This window comes from Myotis lucifugus, unplaced genomic scaffold (genome assembly GCF_000147115.1).
Source record: "Myotis lucifugus unplaced genomic scaffold, Myoluc2.0 scaffold_31, whole genome shotgun sequence".
Classification (NCBI taxonomy): Eukaryota; Metazoa; Chordata; class Mammalia; order Chiroptera; family Vespertilionidae; genus Myotis; species Myotis lucifugus.
Genome location: NW_005871079.1, coordinates 1,856,947 through 1,882,660, shown reverse-complemented (window position 1 = coordinate 1,882,660; position 25,714 = coordinate 1,856,947). Strand labels below are relative to the sequence as shown.

Genomic DNA, 25,714 nt, shown 5'->3' with positions numbered 1-25,714 from the left:
AGCCTTTTGGGCTACCACTTTTTACCATCCAGGGTAAATAAATACAAGATAACTCTTTCAAGGAACATCTAAATACCAAAAATTATGCTTTCAAACCTGTGTGGAATTTATTTCCAAATTCAATATGAATGACTTGGGTTATCTCCCATTTTGGATTGGGTTTAGGGATTTAGCACCGGCTGTAATAGCTCCTAAAATATGTCATTAAATATGGACGTGTTCCTTCTATATGGTAGGTGCTTTCCACTAGAAATGACGGGCAATGTAAACACATTTACAGTGTGTTAAGTAAAAACATTGGCCTGGAACAAAAATTTTGAAATGACACCTAATAGTACTCTCCGTGAAGTCTTGAAAGCCAGAGGAAACACTTCATCCTCTTTCCTCTATTAGGTTCTTGCTTTGTTCTCAAACTCAAGCAAGTGCCACAAGTATTAAGAGCCTTATGGATTGGACAGTCCTTGTTGAGAAAGCCTGGGATCCCGACCACACCATTTTCGCAGTATTTCCTTGGTCAGTTTCACTCTGCCTTCAATCAGGTGATTTCAAATTGCATTTAGGAATTGCACTTCTTGGGGAGGCTGTAAATCTTTTATTTATCCTCCCCAGTTTCTACCACAGTCCTCTAATGACCACAAAATCTCATGATTGCTTATTGAATGAGGGAAATGTCATTCCCCCCCCCATGAATAATTAAAATTTGTAACTAGCAATCAATATATTTTAAAGTAATCGATTCATACTATTCCTAATGTAAACTCATAAATGTAAAGTGAAATTCTAAAGCACTGTATGTGTATTTTATATCTTTAAAAATCATAATAAATTGAGTAAATTAGCATACATATGATTTTTTTGATAATAAGAGATGTATTCTTAGAAAAAGAATGACTTTGCTGCTTACGCATTTGTATGGTTTTCAGTAAAATAGAGCTAATGGGTTTAGAACACGTGTAGGAAAACATAGTTTTGCAGAAGGGTTATGGGGGAAACACAACCGTGATTATTTTTGATTTCTTGACCATTTTAATTTGGGGGTGGACACCATCTGAATTTTCATGATAAGATACCCTTTTGTTTGTGTGAAGACAGAAATTATTCCCAGTGGGAAGGTGGCTTCATTTTGCCTCTCTCTGCCTTTTATTGAATTGCCGGCACATCTGGTGACACATTATCTCCCACAAAAGGCCTCTCCAGCCTTTTAAGTAGCAACCTTTCTCACCCTGAAACAATGAAGTATCAGATGATTGCAGCCTCAAACAAAAGATTTCCACTCGCTTTAGAGCACATTACAGTCCTGATTCCCTCCCACCCTGGCGAGGCTGGCCTTCTAGAATTTCTGGTTTAGTCTTTTCTTTGTCAATAGACCATCATAAAGGGGACTTTTTTCATCCTCTCTCATTTGTTCCAGCAGGATGTATCCTTTAGTTCGTTCTGTTCCTTGGCACAAGCAGTCGTTTCTTCAATAGCACCTTAAATCCCATTGCTTTCCCTTTGTCATGGAGCTTAAGCTTCATAAATAATTGCTTTTGTTCAGAAATCACACCGCACACACCGAGTGTTTTTGACAGGCACCCTGACTCTGAGAATGCCCTTTGCCCTGTGTAAAATCAGCAGCAATTCCTGATTAGATTTCCTTTCTGTCCCCATTCATTTCCAGGTCATTTGGGTCCTGGGAACGCTTGTTTGTGGCTTCTCTAATGACCACATTTTGTGTTAATGGATTTGCTGTAGTTTAGAGCCATTTGGAGGTACCCTTAGGACTAGGATCTTATTCATTGCTTTGGCAGAAATGGAGGAGGATTAATTATAAGGGTATTGAATGAAGTCAGGTGACTCTGAGACACTCTAGTTGTTGAGGAAGGGAAGTAATGGAAGAGGTTGAATGTCACGTTTCTGAAGCCATTGAGCATGTTTTAATTACCTACAGCCATTGCAATAAGAACAGTATGTAGCATAGCATCTCTTTCTTTCCTTCCCTCTTCTCCCTCCCTCCCTCCCTCCCTCTCTCTCTCTCTCTCTTTCTCTCTCTCTCTCTCTATGTCTCAGCAAAGAAACAGTAAAATTTTATTTAAAACTTTCTCTTTCATTCAAAAACGTATTACAATAAAGACTATAAAAAATGAAAAGGACTGTCTTTTGCATGCCAGCGTCTCTTAGGAAAGAAACACGTATAGTCTATTGAACTTTTGCGTGAAGAATTTCTGAAATAGTACTATGCCCTTTCAGCACAGTTCTAGCTACGTCCTTACAAAACGGATTTTTTTGAAATTACTGCCTCTCAATTGCTTTGGAAGACACATTAGTGTTAACTCTTCAGAGCCTGAACTCCAGAGTAAAAATACTTGGGCTTGAGACCTGGTTCTCCTGTACACTAGCTAATAAACATTCTAGGTCTCAGTTTCTCGTGTGTAACATGGGGATAATGGCATCCACCTATATATTGTATTAAATGTATTAGATTAGATGAGTTAATACACAGAAGGTGTTTGGAACAAGACCTGGCAGTAAGTGTCCTATGAGCGTTAGCTATTTTTTAAATCATCTTAACATATATATATATGCATATGTATATATATATCTTAATTAACCACAATATTTGAATGCCTACTACTTTAAACCAAAATTTGAGGATTTAAAGAGATAATATAGACTTTAGACTTCCTTCCTAAATGAATTTACAGTGTCTAGTTAAGAGATAATACAAGTAGCCCAGCCAGCATGGCTCAGTGGTTGAGCATCCACCTATGAACCAGCAGGTCACAGTTCGATTCCCAGTCAAGGCACATGCCCAGGTTGCTGGCTTGATCTCCAGTGTGGGGCGTGCAGGAGGCAGCCGATCAATGATTCTCTCTCATCATTGATGTTTCTATCTCTCTTTTCCTCTCCCTTCCTAAAATTATATTTAAAAAAAGAAAGAGGTAATACAAACAAAAATACGTAAGTTGCTTCACCATAAGGTGAATATAGTGAGGGAAATGCAATACTAAACACCAGTGCTTGTCTATTGGGAACTTGTAAGGGCCTCCTTGTGGCCCTCATTACATGAACTTCAAAGTTCAGTTTGAAGAACTTAGAATAATGGTACTCAAAGTATGACCACCTGCTTCTGTGTCACCAGGGTATTGTTATAAAAATGTAAAATCCAGGGCTCTCTATGCACCAACTGAGCCAGAATCACTGGGGTGGAGAGTCTAGGAATCTTCATTTTTAACAAGCTTCCCTGGTGATTCTTAAGCGCACAATGAAAATTGAGAACATTTGCCATAGCACAGTCACTCTCAACCTAGATGCTCATTAGAAACACGGGGAGGGGCACATTTAAGAGATAACAGTGCTTGGACATTGATATTAGGGGGTGGTTATAATGTGCAGCCAGATTGAGAAGCAGTGATATTAGAAGGTGATTAGTGAAGGTGATTGTCCACATATGTTAGGTGTTGGCATAAGAATGTCCAAACCTGTAGAGAAGTTTTATAAAAATATTTTGAACCAAACAGGATACACCTGGAAGCAAGATCACCACAGACAAAAATATTAAAAATGCTTCCTAGAATAGTAGTTTGCAGCTTCTTTTATGCAGGGAATTTAAAGAAGATTACAAGAAGGTGGGAGGAAGCAAGGCAGGATTAGAGTACAGGATAGTTAAAGATTATGTGCTCACTTGAGGGTGGTTTTGCCTGAAGGGTCTGAAAAGGGGTGTTTCAAAGGGGTGCTAACCTAGATGCACAGAAACAATGGACAGGGATTGCTTAAAGCAAAGATAAATCATGTACTAAAGAGGTTTATATGCCTGACCTGCCTGGTTAGGAATTTATGATCAGGTCACCCTGTAAGGTTACTTTTCATAGAACCCCTTTTTCCGCCACACAGGGATGTAAGTGGACTCAGTGTTTTCCGTCATTCCAGTGTTTACCAGGGCCCGGGGAGAAGGTAGAAATGGGGAATTGTTGCTTAAAGGGTATAGAGCAGGGGTGGGCAAACTTTTTGACTCGAGGGCCACAATGGGTTCTTAAACTGGACCGGAGGGCCGGAACAAAAGCATGGATGGAGTGTTTGTGTGAACTAATATAAATTCAAAGTAAACATCATTACATAAAAGGGTACGGTCTTTTTTTTTTTTTTAGTTTTATTCATTTCAAACGGGCCGGATCCGGCCCGTGGGCTGTAGTTTGCCCACGGCTGGTATAAAGTGTGTTTGGACAGAGTTCTGGGAATGGATGGTTATGATGGTTGTGCACATTCTGAATGTCCTTGATGCAACTGAACTATACACTTTAAAATGGTATAAATGGTAAGTTTAATGATGTGTATATTTTACTGCAATAAAATATACTTTTTAAAAAAGCCGTTCTAATTCTCACATTTCTTATTTTCGTTTCCCTTTCTTTTTGCAGTGACAGCGTATCATGCATGCCACTAACTCCAGGGGACGCTCCCCTGCTTTCCTGCAACCTCAGAATGGAAATGGCCACCGCTCGTCCGGCTATGTTCCAGGGAAGGTTGTCCCACTGCGTCCCCCTCCTCCTCCAAAGAGCCAAGCTTCAGCCAAATGTCCCCCCATCAGACAGGAAGCCCGGGCCAGCTTTGCTTTCTCACCTGAAGAGCAGCAAGCCCAGGGAGGAAGCCAGAAGCAGAAGAGGCACAAAAATACTTTCATTTGCTTTGCTATCACTAGCTTCTCATTTTTTGTTGCACTTGCAGTCATTTTAGGAATATCCTCAAAATACGCTCCAGACGGTAAGTGCGTGGGGTGTGTGTGTGTGTGTGTGTGTGTGTGTGCACGTGTGCTTATAGAACATATCCTAGAAGAAGAAAGAAGAAGAAAACAGGGGAATAAGATTAAAATGCTCTGTTATCTTAAGTTGGCTCTAGCTAACTAATATGTAATTAGTTAATACAAGGTGTAACCTGAATGAGAGCAATTGTCAAAGGAATCCATTGGAAATGATAAAATTAAAGGATGGCTCTGCCTTCCCATTTTGTCACTTTGTCCCAGTGCTCAAGACATTCTTGAGTATTTCTTTTTGAAATGCTAATTTTGAGAGTCTTTACTGAATTCTTGTGGGAATTTCATCCTTTGTGGGAGATAGGCCTTTCATTTGCCAAAAGTTTTTAGTGATGAAGATCACTAACTGGAGTGATAAACTACGTTTGATTTTTTTTTTTTTTAATATAAGTGAAGGCCCTGGCCAGGTAGCTCAGTGGGTGGGAGCATCATCTCGATGGGCCAAGGTTGAGAGTTTGATCCCTGATCAGGGCGCATATAAGAATCAGCCATTGAACACATAAATAAGTGGAACAGCAAATCAATGTTTCTTTCTCTTTCTCTTCCTTCCTCTCTCTTGTTCTCTAAAATGAATAAGTAAAAATTAAAAATATACATACATATATGTGAAAATAATTAAATTTGTGTTCTGCGGTTTGCAGCTGGCTGGGGGACTATTCCAAAAGAGAAACCTTAAACATTTTTGAGGAACAATGTCTCTCCTAAAAGGAAAACATCCATTAGGAGGTGTGATTTCTGAAATATTTGTCTAAAAAATCACTCATTACTTCATAGTTAAAGATCATGTAGGGAGGTTTTAATTTCTTAAAGGCCTTTGCTTTCCAAGTTGGTAATATATGAATATTTTGGGTGATTTTGAAAAAGTTCATTGTCAGTCAGCCTAAATACTATACCAACAAAGAACAGCTTCATAACAGAATCCCATCCATCCGTGAGAAAATCAGAGGGCTCTGTGGGAGAAGAAGCAGACGTGGCAGCCTGGACTGGGCACCATAGTTATCTGTATTTTTTAGTCTACAACATATTTTTGTCACATTAGATGTCTCCTTAAATGGACATAACATTTGAGAAGCATTTTACCATTTAAAAGACTTACAAATATTATTTTATTTAGTGTCCATGGGTGATTTAGAGGTTTATAGACTTTAAGGTCCTGGGGAGAGGAATGTCAATACTTCTAAGTAGACCTGAGTAAGAGAGATGTTCATATCAACATCCTTGTTGACCACGCCCTTAGACTGACCACATTATGAGCTTGTAATGTTGCTTTTCATTGCACATAGCATTGACTTTCCTTCCCTTTTCTCCAGCAGAATAACCGAGCTCACTGCTGTTGACTTATTCTTTCCAAGTAATTTGCAATAAAGGGATGCTAGGTTAGTGGAAAATCAGAGCCGAAACCTGTGGCTTTCACTGATGTTTTCATATTCCATTTCAAACAGTGAATTGCTGATGTGGTTCCTTGAATCAACATTCTTTAGTTTCATATTTTGGCAGAATATCAGTGGAAAGATCTGGTATGCTGAAGTATTTCAGGGTCAGGCTCACGGTGGTTATTGCTCTTACATAAGTTTGATAATGCACCCACTGCTCAACAAGTGGGTAGCCGGGAAGATAGGGCAGGCCGAGCTATTTTTCAGGGCTTTCTGCAGACCACACACTTTCTCATTAAATAAATGTTACTGGAAGGAAACAGCCTGGAATTTTTGTTGATGGTTCCAATGAAGCGTGCTCTCCTAGGGAATAATTATAAACAACTAAGGAGAATTATGTAACTATTGTAGTAGCCTCTAGATATCAAAAGACTGGCTTTCCTTCTCCATAGCTGGGTACAGTGCTGTCACATGGGACATACATTCGCTTCTGATATGACATTTTGGAGAATTCCAGCTGGATGTTTTATGGCAAGAGAGGGAGATAGAAGAAAAGTTTAAGAGATCTCCAATATTAAGTTAGAACACATTCAAGAAATTTCTTGTTTCCTCCATGGGAAGGAAAGTTTAAGGATTATTCTTAGTATAGTAGTGATGATCACTGATTTACCAGAATTAAATATCAGTGATTATGAAACTGCTATGGGAAAAATTAATTCCATGAAATAATTGTCAAGGTCTTAACTAGCGGGACAAATAATAGCTTGGAGGGCTGTAGGCTCATTGCTGTGTGTGTGTGTTTGTGTGTGTCTACATATAAATTTTACAGTATCTAGTATAGAGTGGACAAATGGATCCTCAATAAATACGGTCATTAGTTAATCCAAACTGGTGTGATGTCCTCCCCGCCCCTTCTTTCAAATTATAGCAGAAAATAAAGGTCTCATGCATTAAATACCTGCGGCATTACAGAATACTTTTATGTTTTCATAATCACCTATTCAAGAGGCAAGTTCTCATTTAGTAAAGAGTTACAGGAAGTAAAGTAAACCTCATTTCTTAAAGGGGAACTTTCCTATCACTCAACGTGCTGAGTAATCTTGGGTTTGGCTTCTCTAATCTGTGGTTTTCTCCCCTCTGAAAATGAGAAGTCATGCCTTTGGCCATTTGCCTCTTGCAGCTTTGTTGGGAAAGGGTGGTACATGTCTAAAGATAGCGATACCTACCAGCTACTGCCTTGGGAGTGGAAGAGGTGCTATTATCACCTACTAATGATGACAGGAAAGAACTTGGAAGACCTAATATACTTATTGCTTAGCAGTGTCCATTAATTTCAGATTGCAATACATGATGGTAGTGCTTGGGTTTAGCTAAAGGTATCCTTCCTTTTTGTTGGGTTGATGGGATATTGATGTTGCATTGTCTTACAGAGAATTGCCCAGATCAAAACCCTCGTCTCAGGAACTGGGATCCAGGACAAGATTCTGCAAAGCAAGTTGTTATCAAGCAGGGAGATATGTTCCGTCTGACCTCAGATGCCACAGTGAATTCTATAGTCATTCAGGATGGAGGTGAGTAATGGTTCCTGTCTATGGGATCAGCTTGCTGTTTACTATGGGGCACGTTTGATGTTCTTTCCATAGAAAACTGCTCGTAGCCTTTAGGATATGGTGTTACTCTAACCACGGAGACATGCAAAGTTCCTGAGGTAGAACCATAGAACTCAAGAGCTCGAAGGGCCTTCGAAATCACTCAAGTCAACACCCTTGATTTATAGAAAAGGAAACAGCTCCAGAAGGTGAATTCTCATAGCCAAATCTTCGTTACAGCTGTGGAGAGTAATGAGAAAATTAACATGGGTTAACACGGAAAAATGAGATTCAGATTTGTCGGCTCTTCGATACTACTATTCTGGAAAAGATTTACCTCTAAAGGGAGTGGAGTGAAATTCATTTTTAGTGTGCTGAGATATGAGCTCTTCATTTCTGATGAGACTTAGTGAATTCTTTTTAAACTCAACTTGATTATGGAAGAGTCCTCCCCCCCTCCCCCCCCACACACACACCCAAAAGTGAAATCTATTTCTCTGTATGTCAGAAAGATGTTTCCGAAGTGGGCTGACACCAGTGTTGTTCTCTGCAGGGCTACTTGTATTTGGGGACCATAAAGATGGATCCAGAAATATTACTTTGAGGACTCGTTACATCCTGATCAAGGATGGTGGGGCGCTTCATATTGGAGCAGAAAAATGCCGCTATGCATCCAAAGCGACAATTGCCTTGTATGGCAAGTCCGATGAAGGTGAAAGTATGCCAACATTTGGCAAAAAATTTATTGGTGTGGAAGCCGGCGGGACACTGGAGTTACACGGGGCACAGAAGGCGTCGTGGACGTTGCTGGCGAGAACTCTGCACGCCTCAGGCCTGACCTATGGCGCCTACGCCTTTGAGAAGAACTTTTCCAGGGGCCTCAATGTGAGGGTCATTGACCAAGACACAGCCAAGATTTTAGAAAGCGAGAGGTTTGATACCCACGAATACCACAACGAGAGCAGGCGACTTCAGGAGTTTCTGAGGGTCCAGGATCCGGGACGGATTGTTGCTATAGCTGTTGGAGATTCAGCAGCCAAGAGCCTCTTACAGGGAACCATACAGATGATCCAGGACCGGTTGGGAAGCAAGCTGATCCAAGGACTGGGCTACAGGTGGGCATACCTTTGTGCTTTCTTCTCCAGGTCCGTGTGAGAGTCTACATCTATGTGACAGGAGAGCAAGGGAGGACACAGATACACAGCACACCATGGCCTGACTCCAGGTCAGAATGGCCACTGCCATCTGGAGGACTGGTTGCCTCTTGCTTTGAAACATGGGCCTGGAGGACAGGATACTGGTTACAAACGCTCTCTTCTTGGCTTTGGCTTATGAGGCACTTTGTGCACTGTAGCATCAGGCTTGCGAAAATAAGAGAAATGTGGCCTGTCCATCATGGCTCAGTGATTGAGGGTTAACCTATGAACCCAGAGGTCAGGGTTCGATTCCTGGTAAGGACACATGCCTGGGTTGTGGGCCAGTGTGGGGCATGCAGGAGGCAGCCAATCAGTGGTTCTCTCTCATCATTCATGTTTCTATCTCTCTCCCTCTCCTTTCCTCTCTGAAACCAATTAAAAAAAATATATATATATATATGACAGCAATGTGGTACTAAAAAAAAAAGAAAAAATCATGCAGTGTAAGGACAATTTACTCTTCTCTTTCATTACCTTCTGAAGTGTGTCCTATGAGACTCAGGCTAATTAAGGCACCTTAGGAGTTGAAAGGTTAGGGCCCAGTTTCGTGCTAAGTAAAAGTTGTCTTAAAAGTCTGAGTGGGGTGGAACATGCACAGTTTTCTCTTTTGGAACCTTTGGTGGTCATTTGGATCTGCTGACTGGCTTGGCACAGGTCTGGGGAGGCCTGGCACATACGTGAGGCAGGAACAAGCTGGAGGGCCAGGAAGTTCATCCAGAGAGTAGGGATCATTTGTACTATTTGTGGTTCTTGTGCCATATTCTCGTTGACCGTGATTTCCTAACGCATCCCTGAGCTGGCTCAACATTTAATTCAAAAAACAGAAGTTTCAATTCTGCTTACTGTTCTTAGTAACGTCAAGGAATATCTGCAGTGAAAAGTAAAAGGATTTCAAAACTCAGATATTAAGACGATCTAGTTATTTTGTTGATGGTTGGTTGATCTCGTTATTATTTTTTCCTTGGAAATCTGGTTGTTGGAATGAAATATCTACAGAAATTCTGGAGAAAGTTAAGACAAAGTGAGTAAAGAAAGGGGGTCTGTAATGTTTTAAAAGTGCTTTTTGTTCACCCAGGGAATATGGAAAAGTTGCTAAGAGCTGGGTACCCATAGATCTTTGATGAAACGACACCCTCTCAGAGCCTTCATTTAATCTAGTGGGTAGACAGAGACCTGAGTAGGTGAGGATTGAACAGTAAGACACTTGCTGCATCTACAGGCTGCAATGGGAGTGTAGGAGAAGGAATCCAAAATTGGCCTGGGTTAGTCAGTGGAGGCTCTCCAAAGGCGAGGATGTTTAGGAGTGTGCTGTCTACGCGGTAGAATGGAAGTCTTTCCAGACAGGGAGAACAACGTGCAAAACATCAGAAGTGTTTTTAAAAAGCTTTTATTAAATATAATATACATACAGAAAAGTGCCCAAAATAAGAATGTAGAGTGTAATGACTTAGCACAATGTGATATCTGGGTCACGACCACCCAGTTCATGAAATAGAACACTACCAGTGGCCCATCCAGTTCACTGATCACTCCCTCCACTCGCCAGAGGGAACCAACCGCCCTGCTTTTGTGGAGAATACTAAAGTGTTTGAACTTCATGTAAATGAGGGCAAATAATATATCATATTTTGTGTCTGGCTGCTTTGCTCAACTCTGTTATTGAGGGTCCTCTGTGTTGTTGCATGTAATGCTGGCTCATTGTCACCGCTGTTTATCTTCTGTTGTATGTTTCTACCACAAGGTATTCACGGCTGGCTCTCTGGGTGGCTTTCCAGTTTGGATCTCTGTTACCACAGGCGCTTCACTGAGTGATCTCTACCCACCTCTTGATGCACATGTGCACCTATTTCTATAGCTCCTAGACCTAGGAGAGGAGCACTTTTTCAGTTAGACCCCCTCCTTTGTTTCCTTATCCAGTAATGCCAGGGGTTACAACCTTTGTTTCTTCATGTCATTATTGTTCTAGATCAGTGTGATCATTAGCCATGAATATTTTGTTTGATGTTATTTATTTATTTATTTATTCTCTCTGCTGGTTTCTAAATTCCCTTTAAAATATAGCTGCTGATTTGGCGGAGGCATCAGTGTTGTGATCCTTTGCCAATGTTCCCTGCTCTGACATTATCTCCAGCGTACATAAACATGCCCCTTTGAAGATAATGTTCTGGTGCACTGACATTTTCCTCAAGTGGAGGAGGGAAGTAGGAGTGTTTTGGAGATAGTGTCAATAGAATCCAGCATTGTTTTATAGTTGCTGAGGCAGTCCTGGTAAATAAAGGAAGCCTCTGCTATTTTTCCTCTCCTCCCCTCTCACACAGGAGATAATACATTGAGACATCCTTCATTTGATTCTTTCTGCTGCGTCAAGGAATATAAATAGAGCTATAAAGCGTTGTCAGCCAAAGAGGAGCTAAATCCAGGCAGGGGTGGGTGTGGAATTTATAAGGATGTAGGCATACTTCGGTTAACTTTTATCTGTGACTATCCGGCCATCTGTCTGGCATAGATTACATTTGGTGTATTTTGTTTTTCCTAGAGAAGGAAGTTGACATTTTTCTTTTCATGTTTTAAACCAGGAGACTTAAGGCAAATTTTTTAGTTTTTTTTTGTCTGTTTTTTTTTTTGATTGATTTTTGGCAACAAGCTTAAGCAAGTCCTTGGGAGTAAGTTTATCCCAATATCACAGAAATAAAATGGTGTTTTCAAGAACACATTGCTTTTAACAAATAGACATGTACAGTCTGTTGGATAGTAATTCTACAGCTTTAAGAATGCTAAGAAACATTTAACCCAGTGGTTCTCAGCCTTACCTGTACACCTGAGATTTAAAAATTCCCCATGTCAGGGCCCAACCTGGTCACTTACTTCAGGACCTGCGGAGGTTAGGACTCCAGGCAACTGATGTGCAGTCGGGGTTGATAACTACTGCTCTGTGCTCTGACCTCCAACTCACAGGTTCTCAGTGTGGTCCCTGGACCAGAAACCTCAGCGTCGCCCAGGAACTTGTTAGAAATGCAAGTTCTCAGGCTCCATTTCAAACAGGGGGTGTACCCGAGCAATCTGATTTAACAAGCCTTCCAACTGATTTTGGGGTCTGCTGACGCCAGAGGACCAGCGCCGTAACGCAGTGGTTCTCCAGTGTGTTCTGCACTTTCAAATCACCTGGGAAACTTTGACAATTTACTAATGTCGGCCCCATCTGTAGAGATGCTGACTGCATTGGTCTGTGCTGGGTCTGAGCAGAGATGTGTTCTGAAAGCTCCCCATGTGATTCTATTATGCAGCTAGATTGGAGAACATTGCAGAGAGGAGAGTCGAAAAGAGCAGGTTTTATTTATTTATGTATTTATTTTTATTTATTTCAGAGAGGAAGAGAGAGAGGGAGAGAGAGAAACATTAATGATGAGAGAGAATCATCTATCGGCTGCCTCCTGCACACCCCCTAACTGGGGATTGAGCCTGCAACCCGGGCATGTGTCCTTGACCGAAATCAAACCTGGGACCCTTCCATCCACAGGCTGCTGCTCTACCCACTGAGCAAACCAGATAGGGCGAAAAGAGCAGGTTTTAAAAGAAGGAAAAATAAATGGGTTCGTGGCCAGAAGGGTGGTGAATGAAATGGGTGTGTATTGAAGATGGAAGTCAGTCATTAATTCAAGTCACAGTCACCGGTGTTGCACCTGTTACAGAGCTGGACAAACAAGGTTTTAAAATTCAGGTGCATTTCCTTCTGTGACGCCATTTACTTCACATTCAGCGTTTGGACTTGCAACCTCATGTAGAGAAAAAGGTGGAGGGACTGGCAAAGAATGAAATAGGAGACTCAGACGACACCTGACCTAACATCTGTGCCAGGGATTTGGGTCAGTCCCATGACAAATAATCAAATATAATCAAATGCACGCACTCTTGTTCCTTCCAGGCAAGCTTGGGCTTTGGTTGGTGTCATCAACGGTGGAAGTACTTCTTGCAATGAATCTGTGAGAAACTATGAAAATCATAGTAGTGGAGGAAAGGCTCTTGCCCAGAGAGAATTTTATACTGTGGATGGTCAGAAGTTTGCGGTGACAGCTTATAGTGAATGGATTGAAGGTAGGCAAGCACGGTGTATACTTTTGTAAGACATGGGTAAGTATTGTGACACATTTTATTTTTTAAAGTGATAGTGTATTCAAATGACATTCCAGTTAGATTTCTCAACTGGTTGAGAGTAAAACCAACAGTTTCCCTACTGTACTTGATCTTTTAGACTCCAGGGTTCTTTCTGGACTAGACAACGATCTGTTCTAGATTGGGCACCACCCACTGGGCTTTGTGCATGGTTCTCGAGCCGTTTAGTGTGGCTAACTAGTGAAAATAGATTTGTTTCCTGGATGTGACATGGTGAGCTGTCTTAGTTTATGCTCGGTGACAGTGAACATGGTCTTGTACCTTGAGTCTTTTTTTTCTGTACATATGTCAGCAAAATTACCTTTGAATACATGTTATACAAAGTAAAAACTAATCTTTAGCCACATGATTCAGAGATAATTTTTTTGGTGCAAATAATCTAGTATTTTTTATCTTATGTATGTTCCCTCCCTTGGTGTTCATTTTGTTTTAACCTGTTTTCCTCTCTTTAAATAACATACTGCAAAAGTACCTCATGTCTTTATATTTTCTTCAATATACTTTTAATGATGATCCATCTTTCAGAAGAGCTATAATTTATTTGAATAATACCTAGTACTGACTATCAGGGTGCTTCTGACTTTTTTCTGTTAGTGACGTTCACTGTATATATACTTTTTTACTATCCACGTTGCTGCCAGATTTTTGGCTTTAGGTATAGATTGGCAGCTCTGTGCTTGCCCATCACCTTTTTCCCCCCAACCAAATATTATACCCAAATGAATGTGAAATGAGTAAGAGGTGTTTCATTATACCTCTAATTATCCAGAAAGGCTTAGTTTAGACTGGGCTCATACCTCTGTTTTTAGAAGCAGCATACCAAACGTTTTTACTAAAATGACTTTCTGGAGACAGAATGCCTGGATTCATATCCCAGCCCTTGCACTTACTCTGGGATGGTGGGCATGTGACTTTCTAACCCTCCGTTTCCTCATCTGAAAAATGGGGATAATAATAGAAACTGCCACATAGGGCTGTTACGAGTATCAAATGTGAAGAATATGACGTTATCTTTAGCATAGCGTGTATAATAAGCACTCAATAAATGTTACCTATTTTTTTTCTATGAAATATTTCATCCTTGGTGGCCTTATGCCTAAACATTTTCTAAGTGTTTTTTAAATTGGTTTTAGAGAGAGGAAGAGAAACATCTATGTGAGAGAAAAACACTGATTGGCTGCCTCCTTCATGCACCCTGACCAGGGATCTAACCTGAAATCTGGGCATGTGCCCTGACTGGCAATTGAACTGGCAACTTTTGGTGCACAGGACAATACCCAACCAACCGAGCCACACCAGCCAGGGCAGTGTTACCTATTTTAATGATGATGCAAACATGACCTGGGTTATAATGGTGTATTTTGTATGGTCATTGTATTTTGTATGGTCATTAAAAACAGAGTTTGCGTTACGAAACAGGGGCTTTCACTCATTGCCTCAAAGCAACCTTCTGGGTTTGGGGTGAGGAGATGGTATTATTATGGACGAGGAAGCTGGAATCAAGCTCAGCTTTCTGCCTCCAAGAAAAAGCAGAAGCATGGGTGGCTGAGAAGCATTTCTTAGTCGGAATTTGTGTGAAAAGTTCAGTACAACTGCTTCCAGTAAGATTCCAGGCAAAAGATAATTACTGACAAACCTTGGTCAACACTTCCTCTGTGGGAAATATTATTTTCATTTTCACATTACTGATGACTGCTCACTTCTGGAGGAGGGTACGTGTCTGTCACAGGTTGTTGTTTGTGTCCCACGTTCTCAATGACTCCTGCTTTCTGGAAGAGGGGCCAGTTCTCGTCAGGAAGCAGGGGGGAGGCACTTACTTCCTTTCCGCCTCCAGTTCCGTAGTGCTGATAGGAGATAATCTTAGACAGGCTTTTCTCCTAAAGCCGGAAAAAAGTGAGGAATAATACAGATCTCCCCCACCCACCTTCTGGATTCAAAAACAAAAACAGAAACACGGAAACAAATTCTAATGATCATTTAAGTCAAAACTTATTTACCTAGTTTTTAAAAAAAATTTATTGATTTGGTTTTTTTAGAAGAAGAGAAAGAGAGAGGGAGAGAGAGAGAAACATTGATATGAGAGAGAAACATCAATCAATGACTCCCGTGCATGCCCCCCCCGGGGATCGAACCCCACAAGCTGGGTATGTGCCCTGACTGGGAATTGAACCTGTTGCCTTTTGGTATACAGGACGACGCTCAAACCAACTGAGCCACACTGGCCAGGATAATCTAGTTTTCTTAAAAGCATTTTTGCTTCAAATCATCCTTGTCATCTTTTAAAAGCATTCTTGAAATTTACGTAAAACTTTTATGAAAAAAGTTAATATTTAGTTGCCTTTTTTTAGGTAATTTTTTTGGGTAAGACTATGAAATTTTGGGCAAGGATTGTTGCTGCCATGAAGTTTTTTATTACCTTTGTTCTTTACCTGTCTGTTTTGATTCTTGGGAAGGCAGAATCATACAGAGGTTAAGAAATTGGCTCTGCCATTTTTGGGCTGTTATTCAAACTCCCTGACCTTTGGTTTCTTCATCTCATACATGTAACAGTGCCTATCTCTCATAGTTGCTTTCACGAAAGGTTATTATGTTTGTGAAGTCCCCGACATTTTAGCTATTGTTATTGTTAGTTATTATTTGGACAACATTCCATGATGGGCTTTAGTATCTGGACTCCATAAACATATTAAAAATGCACTTTACATTTATAAGGTATCTATTTTTTTTTTGGTGCTTGGTAGACACTGAAAAGCAGAGTAGATCACAGTCTAAAGGAACAGAATCTGAGACTTGCTCAGATTAGGTTTTATCAGGATAGATGGCTCAAGATTATAAGGAGAACTGTATTATTCCTCGTGCCATGTCTGAATTTCCATCCTTTTGATTCCCCCGACTTAGTAGAGGTGTTTTTTCACTCCCATCATGGTCCTTTAGAGCAGCGGTCACCAACCGGTTATCTGGACCACTGGTGGTCCGTGAGGTCCGAAAGGTTGGCGACCGCTGCGTTAGAGTCACTGTCTTAAAGGAGCACCCGATCAGCATGTTACATTCTGGTCAGGGGTGGATGGGCTCTCTCCTCATGGCAGGGATCTGTGTTTGCATCTTTCACTCATTAATATCTACAGAGTGACTTCCACATGGTGACCATTAGTAAAAATGTGCTAACTTGTGTTTATCGTGACTGTCGATTTGTTCATCAGTGAGAGGGTCCACATTAGGAGGAAAAAAACTTCCGCTAATGCATCGCTTTCTTTCTGGTTTAGGTGTTTCTCTTTCAGGTTTCCGGGTGGAAGTCGTGGATGGCGTGAAGCTTCACCTGCTTGATGACGTCAGTAGCTGGAAACCCGGAGACCAGATCGTGGTTGCAAGCACAGACTACTCCATGTACCAGGCCGAGGAGTTCACGCTGCTCCCCTGTCCCGAGTGCAGCCGTTTCCAGGTCAAAGTCAAAGGTATCCAGCTGCGCAGAATGCTTTTTTGGGAAACACTCTTTTCTTGGGACTTGATTCCTGGAGTTATATGTTCCCCCCCAATCACCACCATCACCATCATCACCATGTTTCATGCCTTTTCCATTGTTTAATAAAAGATGAAGACATGGTGGATCAATTGTTTTCTAAGGTCCTTTCCAACTTCTTTTCAAACTGTCAAGTAATAGTAAACCCAGCCATTCGACTAGATTCATTTATGGAAATTTATCTTCTTAATTAAAAAAAAAATCTGTGGTTTTTGAGTGCCTACTTCCTTCGCAAAAAGTAGATCTTATTAATATTTAAAATGGAACCAAAAAGGTATTTTAAGAAGCCTATATTCCCTATCATAATTTTCACTTGTACATCTTTTGAGGGAGAGCAGTGCCCAATAAGATTGTCACTGTAAACTGTTTAGAAAGAATGGCTGACATTTGTTGGTTATTTATTCTGAGCCTGACAGTCGGCAAAGCTTCTTCATGCATTGCCTCAGTTATGAACTTCATTGTGTATTTCACTTGTTATATTGCTTTCCTTGCTTCTGTACTCAAAAACTTACAGTAACTATTTGATAAGTACTCACTCAGTGAGTGATTTAGAGCTTTGGAGTTTAAGGGAAACTTTTTTGCTTTAAAATAAAGCAAGATGATTGGCTCGCTTGGCACTTTTCCTCCGTGTTTCAGTGTTGTACTTTTCCTTCTTGATAACACAGGGCATAAGCAGAAAACAGAAAAACGCAGAAAACTACGATACCATCTGGCATTGATTTTGTTTGGAAATTCCCACTGCTGTTAACAAGTCTACATGATAATGAATCTCCATGATCTCAACTCCTTGATTTACTTTTATTTTCTCCCTTGAGTTTATATAATAAAAACATCAGAGAGGAGCTCATTATTAAAGAGTTTCTAAATTTCCAATCAAAGTGGGAACTTAAAAAATGCATAATATTAAAATAGAAAGAGGTAGGAAAGAAAAGATGGTAGTTTTTGTGCTATTAATGTGCAAATGCAGACTACTTCAGCTTTGAAGTAGAAACAAAAACAACTCACACCCTGTTATCAACATCGATAAAACCATTAGTTTTTCTGGACTCACCGTACATTTGGTTTTTCATGTGTCCTCACGGGGGTGGGACAAAAGCATATGGATAGGGAGAGAGAATCTGGATTCTTCAGTAGATTCCAGATTATTGTTTCCAGATTAAGGGAGGATTGAGCTACTTCAGGGAGGAGCAAGCTCTGTGTGTGGATTTGACAGTTGGTCAAATTGGGTGGGTGATTCAACCAGATAATCACTAATACCCTTCCTGGAATTCTGTGGTTCTGAGGTATTAAACTTGGATGGAAGTGGACAGTAACGTTTGATAATGTCTTGGGGTTACAGAATAACGCGACTGTCTTTTTGACATAAGTTCCATGTTTTCTTTGTTCTAATATTATTTTTCCCTTGCCCACATCAACCAGAAACCCCGCAGTTCCTGCACATGGGTGAGATCATAGATGGTGTAGACATGAGAGCTGAGGTTGGAATTCTCACCCGGAATGTTGTAATCCAAGGAGAAATGGAAGATTCGTGCTATGGTGAAAACCAGTGCCAGTTCTTTGATTATGATACCTTTGGGGGACATGTCACGGTAGGCAGAAGGATTTGATGCATTCTTTGAAACCTTGGTTGCTAAATATATTTGAAAAAACTTTCAAGTTTTGGAATGAGATCTATAAGGTTATTAAGAAGAAATCATATTTTATTTCTCTATTGAATGATGAAGAGCAGATTTTAGGTAATTAAAAGAAAGTTTATATCTTCATGTAGTTGACCTGGACCTGAGGTTAAGCTGTTTAAGAATTGCTTTATGAAGAATTAAATCAATACATTGGGAAGAATGAATTATACAGAGGCAAAAAATAAATCTTGGTATGAAAGGATCAATTGGTTTTTTATAAAACATGATTAAGCAATATACACATACAAACTATGTTTCTGAAAAGCTATTTTTTATATGCAGATTTTCTGTAAAAGTATTGAGCACTTTCTATGTGGTAAAATTGCTCTATATCCTAATTATTGGACTTCTGGGCTGCATTTTGGCTACCTGTGTTTTAAAATCAGTGTTTGTGCAGCAAGTGGGCTACACTTAATAGCAGCATTTCTGTTACACCAGTTTCTGAAATGTTGGTCAATGTTATTTCTTTGTTTTCAGTAGTATGATTGAAAATCCAGTGTTTAAAAATATCGAATGCCTTAATTGTGGATCACAGGAATTTTTTAAAAAAACAGAAGTAAACAATATTATATGCCAACAAAAATATTGAGGGCCAATTTAGAAATAGCTTTTTCAAACTATTGTGGAAGTTATGGAAATAAAATAACAAGATGAGACTGGAACTGACCAAAATATTTGAACAAATCAAACCACATACAGAAATCATTTCTGCAGCTTTCCTGGTTACATTTCCTTTTATTGTTAATATAAGATGCTATTAGTCCGTAGCCCTTTACTAGTAAAGCAATCACTTATGCAAAGGAGGAGCATTTGCTAAGTTATTAACTGGGGACCCGGTAAAATAGGATGCGAAAGACAGTAAATGTTTTAATGTGTATGTAATCTCCTTCCGACATTTCCTATGAAACAATATATTTTGCTACTTCCCTGTAATGACATGTATCATCTGATTTTGGTTACCGTGTCTTCCAGATAAGGAAGAATTTTACTTCAGTCCATCTTTCTTATGTGGAATTGAAACACATGGGCCAGCAGCAGCAGCTGGGACGGTACCCTGTTCATTTTCACCTGTGTGGGGACGTGGACCACAGGGGAGGTTACAGACACAGAACATCTGTGGACGGACTGTCTATTCATCACAGCTTCTCCCGGTGCATCACTGTGCATGGGACAGACGGCTTGCTGGTGAGCAGGGGGTGCATATTATTGAAGTAGTACCTCTCCTTAAATCTCATGACTTCTCAATTTTATGGACGTGAGCTCTGCACCACATGCCTTACTCTATCTTGCTTTTACGGAGAATTCTGTTTTTCTGTGTGAAGGAGGCCTCTCTTTTTAGCTACCCAAATTATTCTCTTAAGAGATCAATAAAACCTGACATTTGACTTTGCCCCTTCAGATAAGATGAAAAGTTCTTTTCTGCATTTGTACCCAGCAGGCTACACTCAATAGCACTTGTTACTTAAACCACAATCAATCTTGCAACCCATGACATTATGCACTTATGTTTCTGCAGATAAAGGACACCATTGGGTTTGACACACTGGGTCATTGTTTCTTCTTGGAAGATGGAGTTGAACAGAGAAATATTTTGTTCCACAATCTGGGACTCCTCACCAAGCCGGGCACCCTCCTTCCCACTGACAGGAACAACTCCATGTGCACCACAATGCGACAAAAAGTGTTTGGCAATTACATCCCTGTGCCCGCCACTGACTGTATGTGAGTAACTGGCAGAGAGAAGAACTCATGTGTGGTGGTCAAGGTCTTCGGCTGTTGGGGAAGAAGCTTTGGGGGGAGTTTTTAGTGGGCAGAGTATTTCATGATGAATATTTACATCACCTTAAAAAATGCCTTGCAGGGCTGTTTCAACTTTCTGGATTGCTCATCCCAACAACAATCTGATTAATAACGCAGCTGCAGGCTCACAGGTAAATAAGACCTAAGTGCTTTCAGGTTTTTCTGTTCATGTTTACAAAATTCTTATATATGGATGTGACATTATGGATATAACCCATGTGTGGCAATCTCTCTCTGACATCCTATTGGTTTCTGGTACTACTTGTCTAGTTGAGAGTAGATGTGACTGAGATGCTTCTTCCATTTCTTCTAAATCAATTATGCCAGCTTGTATCATCCTGCAATGACCCTTTGAAGCCCCTACATCATCTCAGCTCATCCCTACTAGCTCAGGATGCCTTATATTCCTCAGTTCCTTTAACATCCTTGAGCCTCCCCTCCACGTGGGGTCTTTGACTCACTCCTGTATGCAGGTTCCCATACGTATGTATTAAATTTGGTTATTTTTTCTTGCTAATCTGTCTCATGTTTACCTTGAGGGTAGAGAAAAGTTTGTTCCCCCCCCCCCACAATAGCTACTAGTCATAATTAAAAGTATACATAATAAAGTATATATTTAAAAAATATTTTTATTGATTTCAGAGAGGAAGGGAGAGGGAGAGGGAGAGGGAGAGAGAGAGAGAGAGAGAGAGAGAGAGAGAGAGAGAAACATCATTGATGACAAGAACCATTGGTCATCTGCCTCCTGCACACCCCACACGGGATCGAGGCCACAACCCAGGCATGTGCCCCAACCGGGAAGCGAACTGTGACTTCCTAGTTCATGGGTTGACGCTCAACTATTTAGCCAAACTGGCCAGACTTCATTTTATTTTTTATCAGTGAAGCAATCAAGCATTTAAAAGAGACTTTATATTTCACTGGAATATTTGTAATAAAAAAATTGAAGTTAGTTGGAAATGCTCGATAATTTCTACATCATGAATTTTATCAAGTCGTGTCATTTAAATTTAGCTCAACTTGCCATTTTTGGGTTTTCACCTTGTTTAACTGGTGCCCACCAAATGAATAATAGACAGAAACAATATGTCAATGTTAAGTGAAAAAAAGACATGGCCATAATACAAATTAAATAAAGAGTTTTGCAACTCTCCCAATAAAATGATCTTGTCAAGGAAAAAAAGAAATCAGTTATGCCAGTTAGTATCTGTGAGTAAGACAGATGCCAAATGGAGGAGAAGCAGTCGGCTAATCCCCAGGGTTATCATGTCATCTCCAGAGTATAATTTTAGTGTGTGATACATAGTCGTTCTGGGTTATATTTAAGTCAGGTGAGGCCCTGATCATTTCAGTTTTTAGTGTTGATGCAGAAAGAAAGCTTTAGCTTTTCTCCATGGGAATGGATTATTCTCTGGTCAAGGGGCTCATCCTTTTGTTAATTGTATGCACTTGGGGATTTCACCTCCTTGGTAAAGCAGCTAAACTCAGGTAAAGCAGCTAAACTCAGCTGTGTGCCTTAAATGAACCGTGTGCCTTGAATTGTTTCACAAACATAAGAATAACTTAAAAGAACAAATAATGTCTCCTGGGTAAGGTTGGAGAAATTTACATTTATAATTGAGTCTGAGTTAAAACTGCTAATTTATAATATAAAAATCTAATATAAAAATGAATCTTTAGGACATTATACTATTACAATTATAGCTGTGCTGAAAACTACAGTACAAAAAAACTGGGCTTAATATTCATATATTTATTGGCTATTAAGATTTTAAAAGGAAAGAAATGCCTAGCATTGCTTTTCAGGGAGTATTTCTTTGAGATGAATAGAATACAGGCATCTTTATGTGATGGTAGAATTCACATCAGTGATTTTCCCTAAAAACATAAAACATAAAATTCTTATTTGACAGGCCAGAGGCCTGGACATTTAATCATTTCAGGCTTTCATTCATTCATTTTTTATCAAATATTTGTCAAGTCCCACATGGGATTTGCGTTGAAAGTTTCTCATTGGAAGATGAGATTTTGGGTAAAGATGACCAATATGTTGATAAGCAGTCTCACCCCAGGATCTTTACAAATGAATAGCCAGAGCAGAGATTCCTTCCAGCTGTTTTCAGAAGTTGTGGGTTGAAGATGAAAACATTGCAAATAGTCTATGAAAGGTGTCCGGTGAGGTTGCCAGAAACCTTCATTGAGGCTCATGTTGAGAAAGTAACAAAGGCCCATTTCACGTAGGTTCTTCTTCCTTTTCATTTTGGGAGTTCTTTCTTTTCCCTCTAGAAAAACTGTTCCAGCGAAGCTCATGTCTTGGCAAGGGTTTTCCTCCCAAAGTCAATCAAACCCTTTCTACCTGTACCTTTCCACTGCCTTTTACAAAGCTCCCTTTACCTGTTTTGACACCACAGTGTTTAACAGGAAACAGCTACTACCTCCTCGTTCTTTCCTCCACCCCAACCCCCAAACTCCATTGTACCCTAGAGGGTTTGCTGTGCCCTCAGTTTATAGGGCTATGGTCTGAGGAAGACAACCCTGCATGTCTTCTTCAGTGTCTGTTTTGTGCCCCAAGGAGTAGAGGTGGTAAATACATTTTCCAAAACAGTTCTTCCTTTTAAAAAAAATCCTCACCTGAGGATATGTGTGTGGTTTAGGAAGGAGGGGAGAGAGAGAGAGAGAGAGAGAGAGAGAGAGAGAGAGAGAGAGAGAGAAACATTGATGGATCGATTGCCTCTCCTTTCTCCTGTGCATGCACCTGCCCGGGGATTGAACCCGCAACGGTTGGTGTACGAGACAATGCTCCAATCAACTCAGCCACCCGGCTAGGGTAGAACAGTTTGCTTTAAGACCCATCTGTAAACTTGGGGGGAAATGTTAACTATTGCATTCATTTTGGTGCATAGGTACATAGGCTTTTCACAATTCATCTCTCCTCTATGTTCCCAAAGGACTTTTTATTACAGCTAATATAGTACTTATTACATATATTTTAGTTCCGTCTGTATTTCCCATTAAACTATGAATTCTTTGTGAATAGCCCTATTGTACACCTGGCATAGAGTGGGCACTAAATAAATGTTTGCTATATTTGAATCAGTGCCATACTTTTTGGGCTGTAAGTTTACGTTTCCACAACCTGTTTAATCACAGTTCCATCATATGAAGACGTCTTTCACATTGGGCTGGTTTTCAATTGTCACAGGAATTAGGAGCATTTCATTTCGGTTTTTATATTTCATTTTGACTGTCAGAACATTTCAAACTGTTCTGCTCCCGGTAAGGTCAGTAATGCCGAAATTGAATGGACAGGGTCCAGGCTGAGACAGCATCCTGATTCATGCGTGTGGTGTGGGTTTTTTTTTTCTTGGCAAAAATTTACCTCAGGACAGGAAGGACATTGGAGTTGTTTGAAAGAAGCCAGTGAGCCTGCATGTTGGCAGATAGTTGTTAATAGGTCTGACTCAGCTATTGATCAGGTTTGAAGGTAAACAGAAAAACCCGTATTTCTAAAAGGCTATGCTGTCCTGGTCACATGGAAGGAAGGAAAGTGTGTTCGCTTCTAATTCTGCACAACTTTTTAAAGTAGATAATAGAGGGAAACTTATTTTGAAAAGAAATGTTGCTGTCAACCAATTATTTCTATCTTTTGTCCAGACCTGCAAGCAAAATTAAATTTGCTTTTTTTCTCAAAGCATGATAGCACTGCTTTGAAGGTGCTAGGTGAGTGAGTGTACACCTTTTTTATAGTCAGTTCCTAACCTGAAACAATGAATCGTTAGTGTTAAAAAAGATTAAGCTTGCCTGTGAAGTGCTTAGTTTATGAGGGTTTTCACAGAGTGGCTTTATAAATGGAGCGTTTAATGATCTTACCCTTTTAATTATAGGATGCTGGAATATGGTATTTATTTCACAAGGAACCTACTGGGGAATCCAGTGGATTGAAGCTGTTAACGAAACCAGAACTTACTCCGTTGGGTGTATTTTATAACAACAGGGTCCATTCAAGCTTTAAGGTAGGTTCCCAAGTTTTAACAGTTAGTACATATGATTTCCAGGGTAGGATAGACTACTGTGGTTACAACTGAGAAATGTCCGTTTTTAGGTAGACCTTGTCATCAGAGATTAAAAAAGCAGACTCCTAGCTCTTCCATATGAAGGCTATCTATACAGTTTTCTGTTTATACACAGGAATATACCCTACCATACACATGCATATGCAGTCTGCATAACTCACAGGATTATATGCTAACACACACATGCTCATGCAGTCGGAAGTTATAATAATGGACTTGATTCATGAGTCCTCATCCTCCTCCTCCCTCCTTCTTTCCAGGCTTTAATGTCATTATATGTGTCTAGGGATGCTCACATTCAGCGGTCGCCAACCGGTGGTCCGAAAGGTTGGCGACTGCTGCTTAGATAATGTGCTTCCAAGGATTAAAAAACATATTTTCTCTCTCAGTGCTGATGAAGTGTCCTGTGGGTATTTAATACAAATTATGTAAATAGTGAAGTACTGTTGAAGAATGTTTGACCTAATTTAAAATGATACAGGTCAAGTAAAGGCCATTTAGGAGCTCCAGTTTCCATGGTATTTGGCACTCATCCCTCACCAGCTGGTGATAAATACATCCGGCTCATTTGGTGCTCACAGGCACTTTGATATTTTCGTTGTATGATATGGTGCTCAGATTCTTTATCCTAATGCGGTCCACATCGCAGTTCAGTGGCTACTTTCCCTTTATGGTACTCAGAGGATCCTTTTTTTTTTTTTTTTAAATAATCTGTATTGTTGAAAGTGTTATATATGTTCCCTTTTTCCCCCCTTGACCTCTTCTAGCCCACTCCCACCCTCCACCCTAGGCCTTCACCACCCTATTGTCTGTGTCCATGGGTTATGCATACACACACACACACACACACACACACACACACACACACACGTTCATTGGTTGCTCTCTTCCCACCCACAGAGGTTCCTTTAAAAACCTGAGTGTGTTATAATTTGAAGAGCTTAGAATCACTTGATGAAGACTTGAGAGAGGAAAAAAACTTTACACGGAATTATGATTTTTGTGAGCTGACTCGATGAACCATAATTTTTGGTGAAAGTAGCATTTCAAGGTGGAAGTCTGCGAAATTTTCTGATTATAGGTGGTATAAAAAAACACCTCATTCCAATTAATTTTTTAACATCATGTATCATGAGGCCATATAGTTTTCTAGTTTATTAATTAGGTCTAAGTAATTAGATCTAAATAATGAGTGTATGATTAGGTTTAATTTGTTAAATTTGGGACTGACTATCCCAAATCTAGTCCAGGTCAGTCACATCTGTGTGACTGCCTACTGAGTATGATTTGGGTGTTTCAGGGACACATAAATAAAATGTGTTCAAAACTAAAGTCCTTACTTTTATCAGCAGACCCATTCCCATTCATGTTTTTGTGAATGAAACCACTAGCCACCTAACTGCCCAGACTAAAAACACATGAACCTTAATTAATCCCTCCCCCTCCCTCTTAGACATTTTATTCACTACTAAATGGTGTCAATACTACTTCATAAAGAATTTTCACTCTATCCATTGTTCCCTGTTAC

The 25,714-nt window shown here is 40.1% G+C and overlaps 1 protein-coding gene across 9 annotated transcripts in view; it reads left to right on the top strand.

Annotated features, from left to right (window-relative positions):
* The window catches only part of TMEM2 (transmembrane protein 2), a 71,840-nt gene that overhangs the window by 12,865 nt on the left and 33,261 nt on the right, over positions 1-25,714 (top strand). For 8 of the 9 annotated variants that reach the window (XR_002828729.1, XM_006086801.3, XM_023752359.1 and 5 more), the window contains exons 2-11: positions 4,398-4,740; positions 7,593-7,733; positions 8,305-8,866; positions 12,870-13,039; positions 16,381-16,569; positions 18,054-18,223; positions 19,286-19,498; positions 19,830-20,035; positions 20,175-20,244; positions 23,998-24,126. Coding sequence is in view for 8 of the 9 variants with exons in the window: in XM_006086801.3 (XP_006086863.1) it covers positions 4,410-4,740; positions 7,593-7,733; positions 8,305-8,866; positions 12,870-13,039; positions 16,381-16,569; positions 18,054-18,223; positions 19,286-19,498; positions 19,830-20,035; positions 20,175-20,244; positions 23,998-24,126 (2,181 nt within the window). In the remaining variant the exon portion in view is untranslated. Of the gene's footprint in view, positions 1-4,397; positions 4,741-7,592; positions 7,734-8,304; positions 8,867-12,869; positions 13,040-16,380; positions 16,570-18,053; positions 18,224-19,285; positions 19,499-19,829; positions 20,036-20,174; positions 20,245-23,997; positions 24,127-25,714 lie in introns of those variants that run through there. The other variant, XM_023752361.1, reaches the window with a different exon arrangement.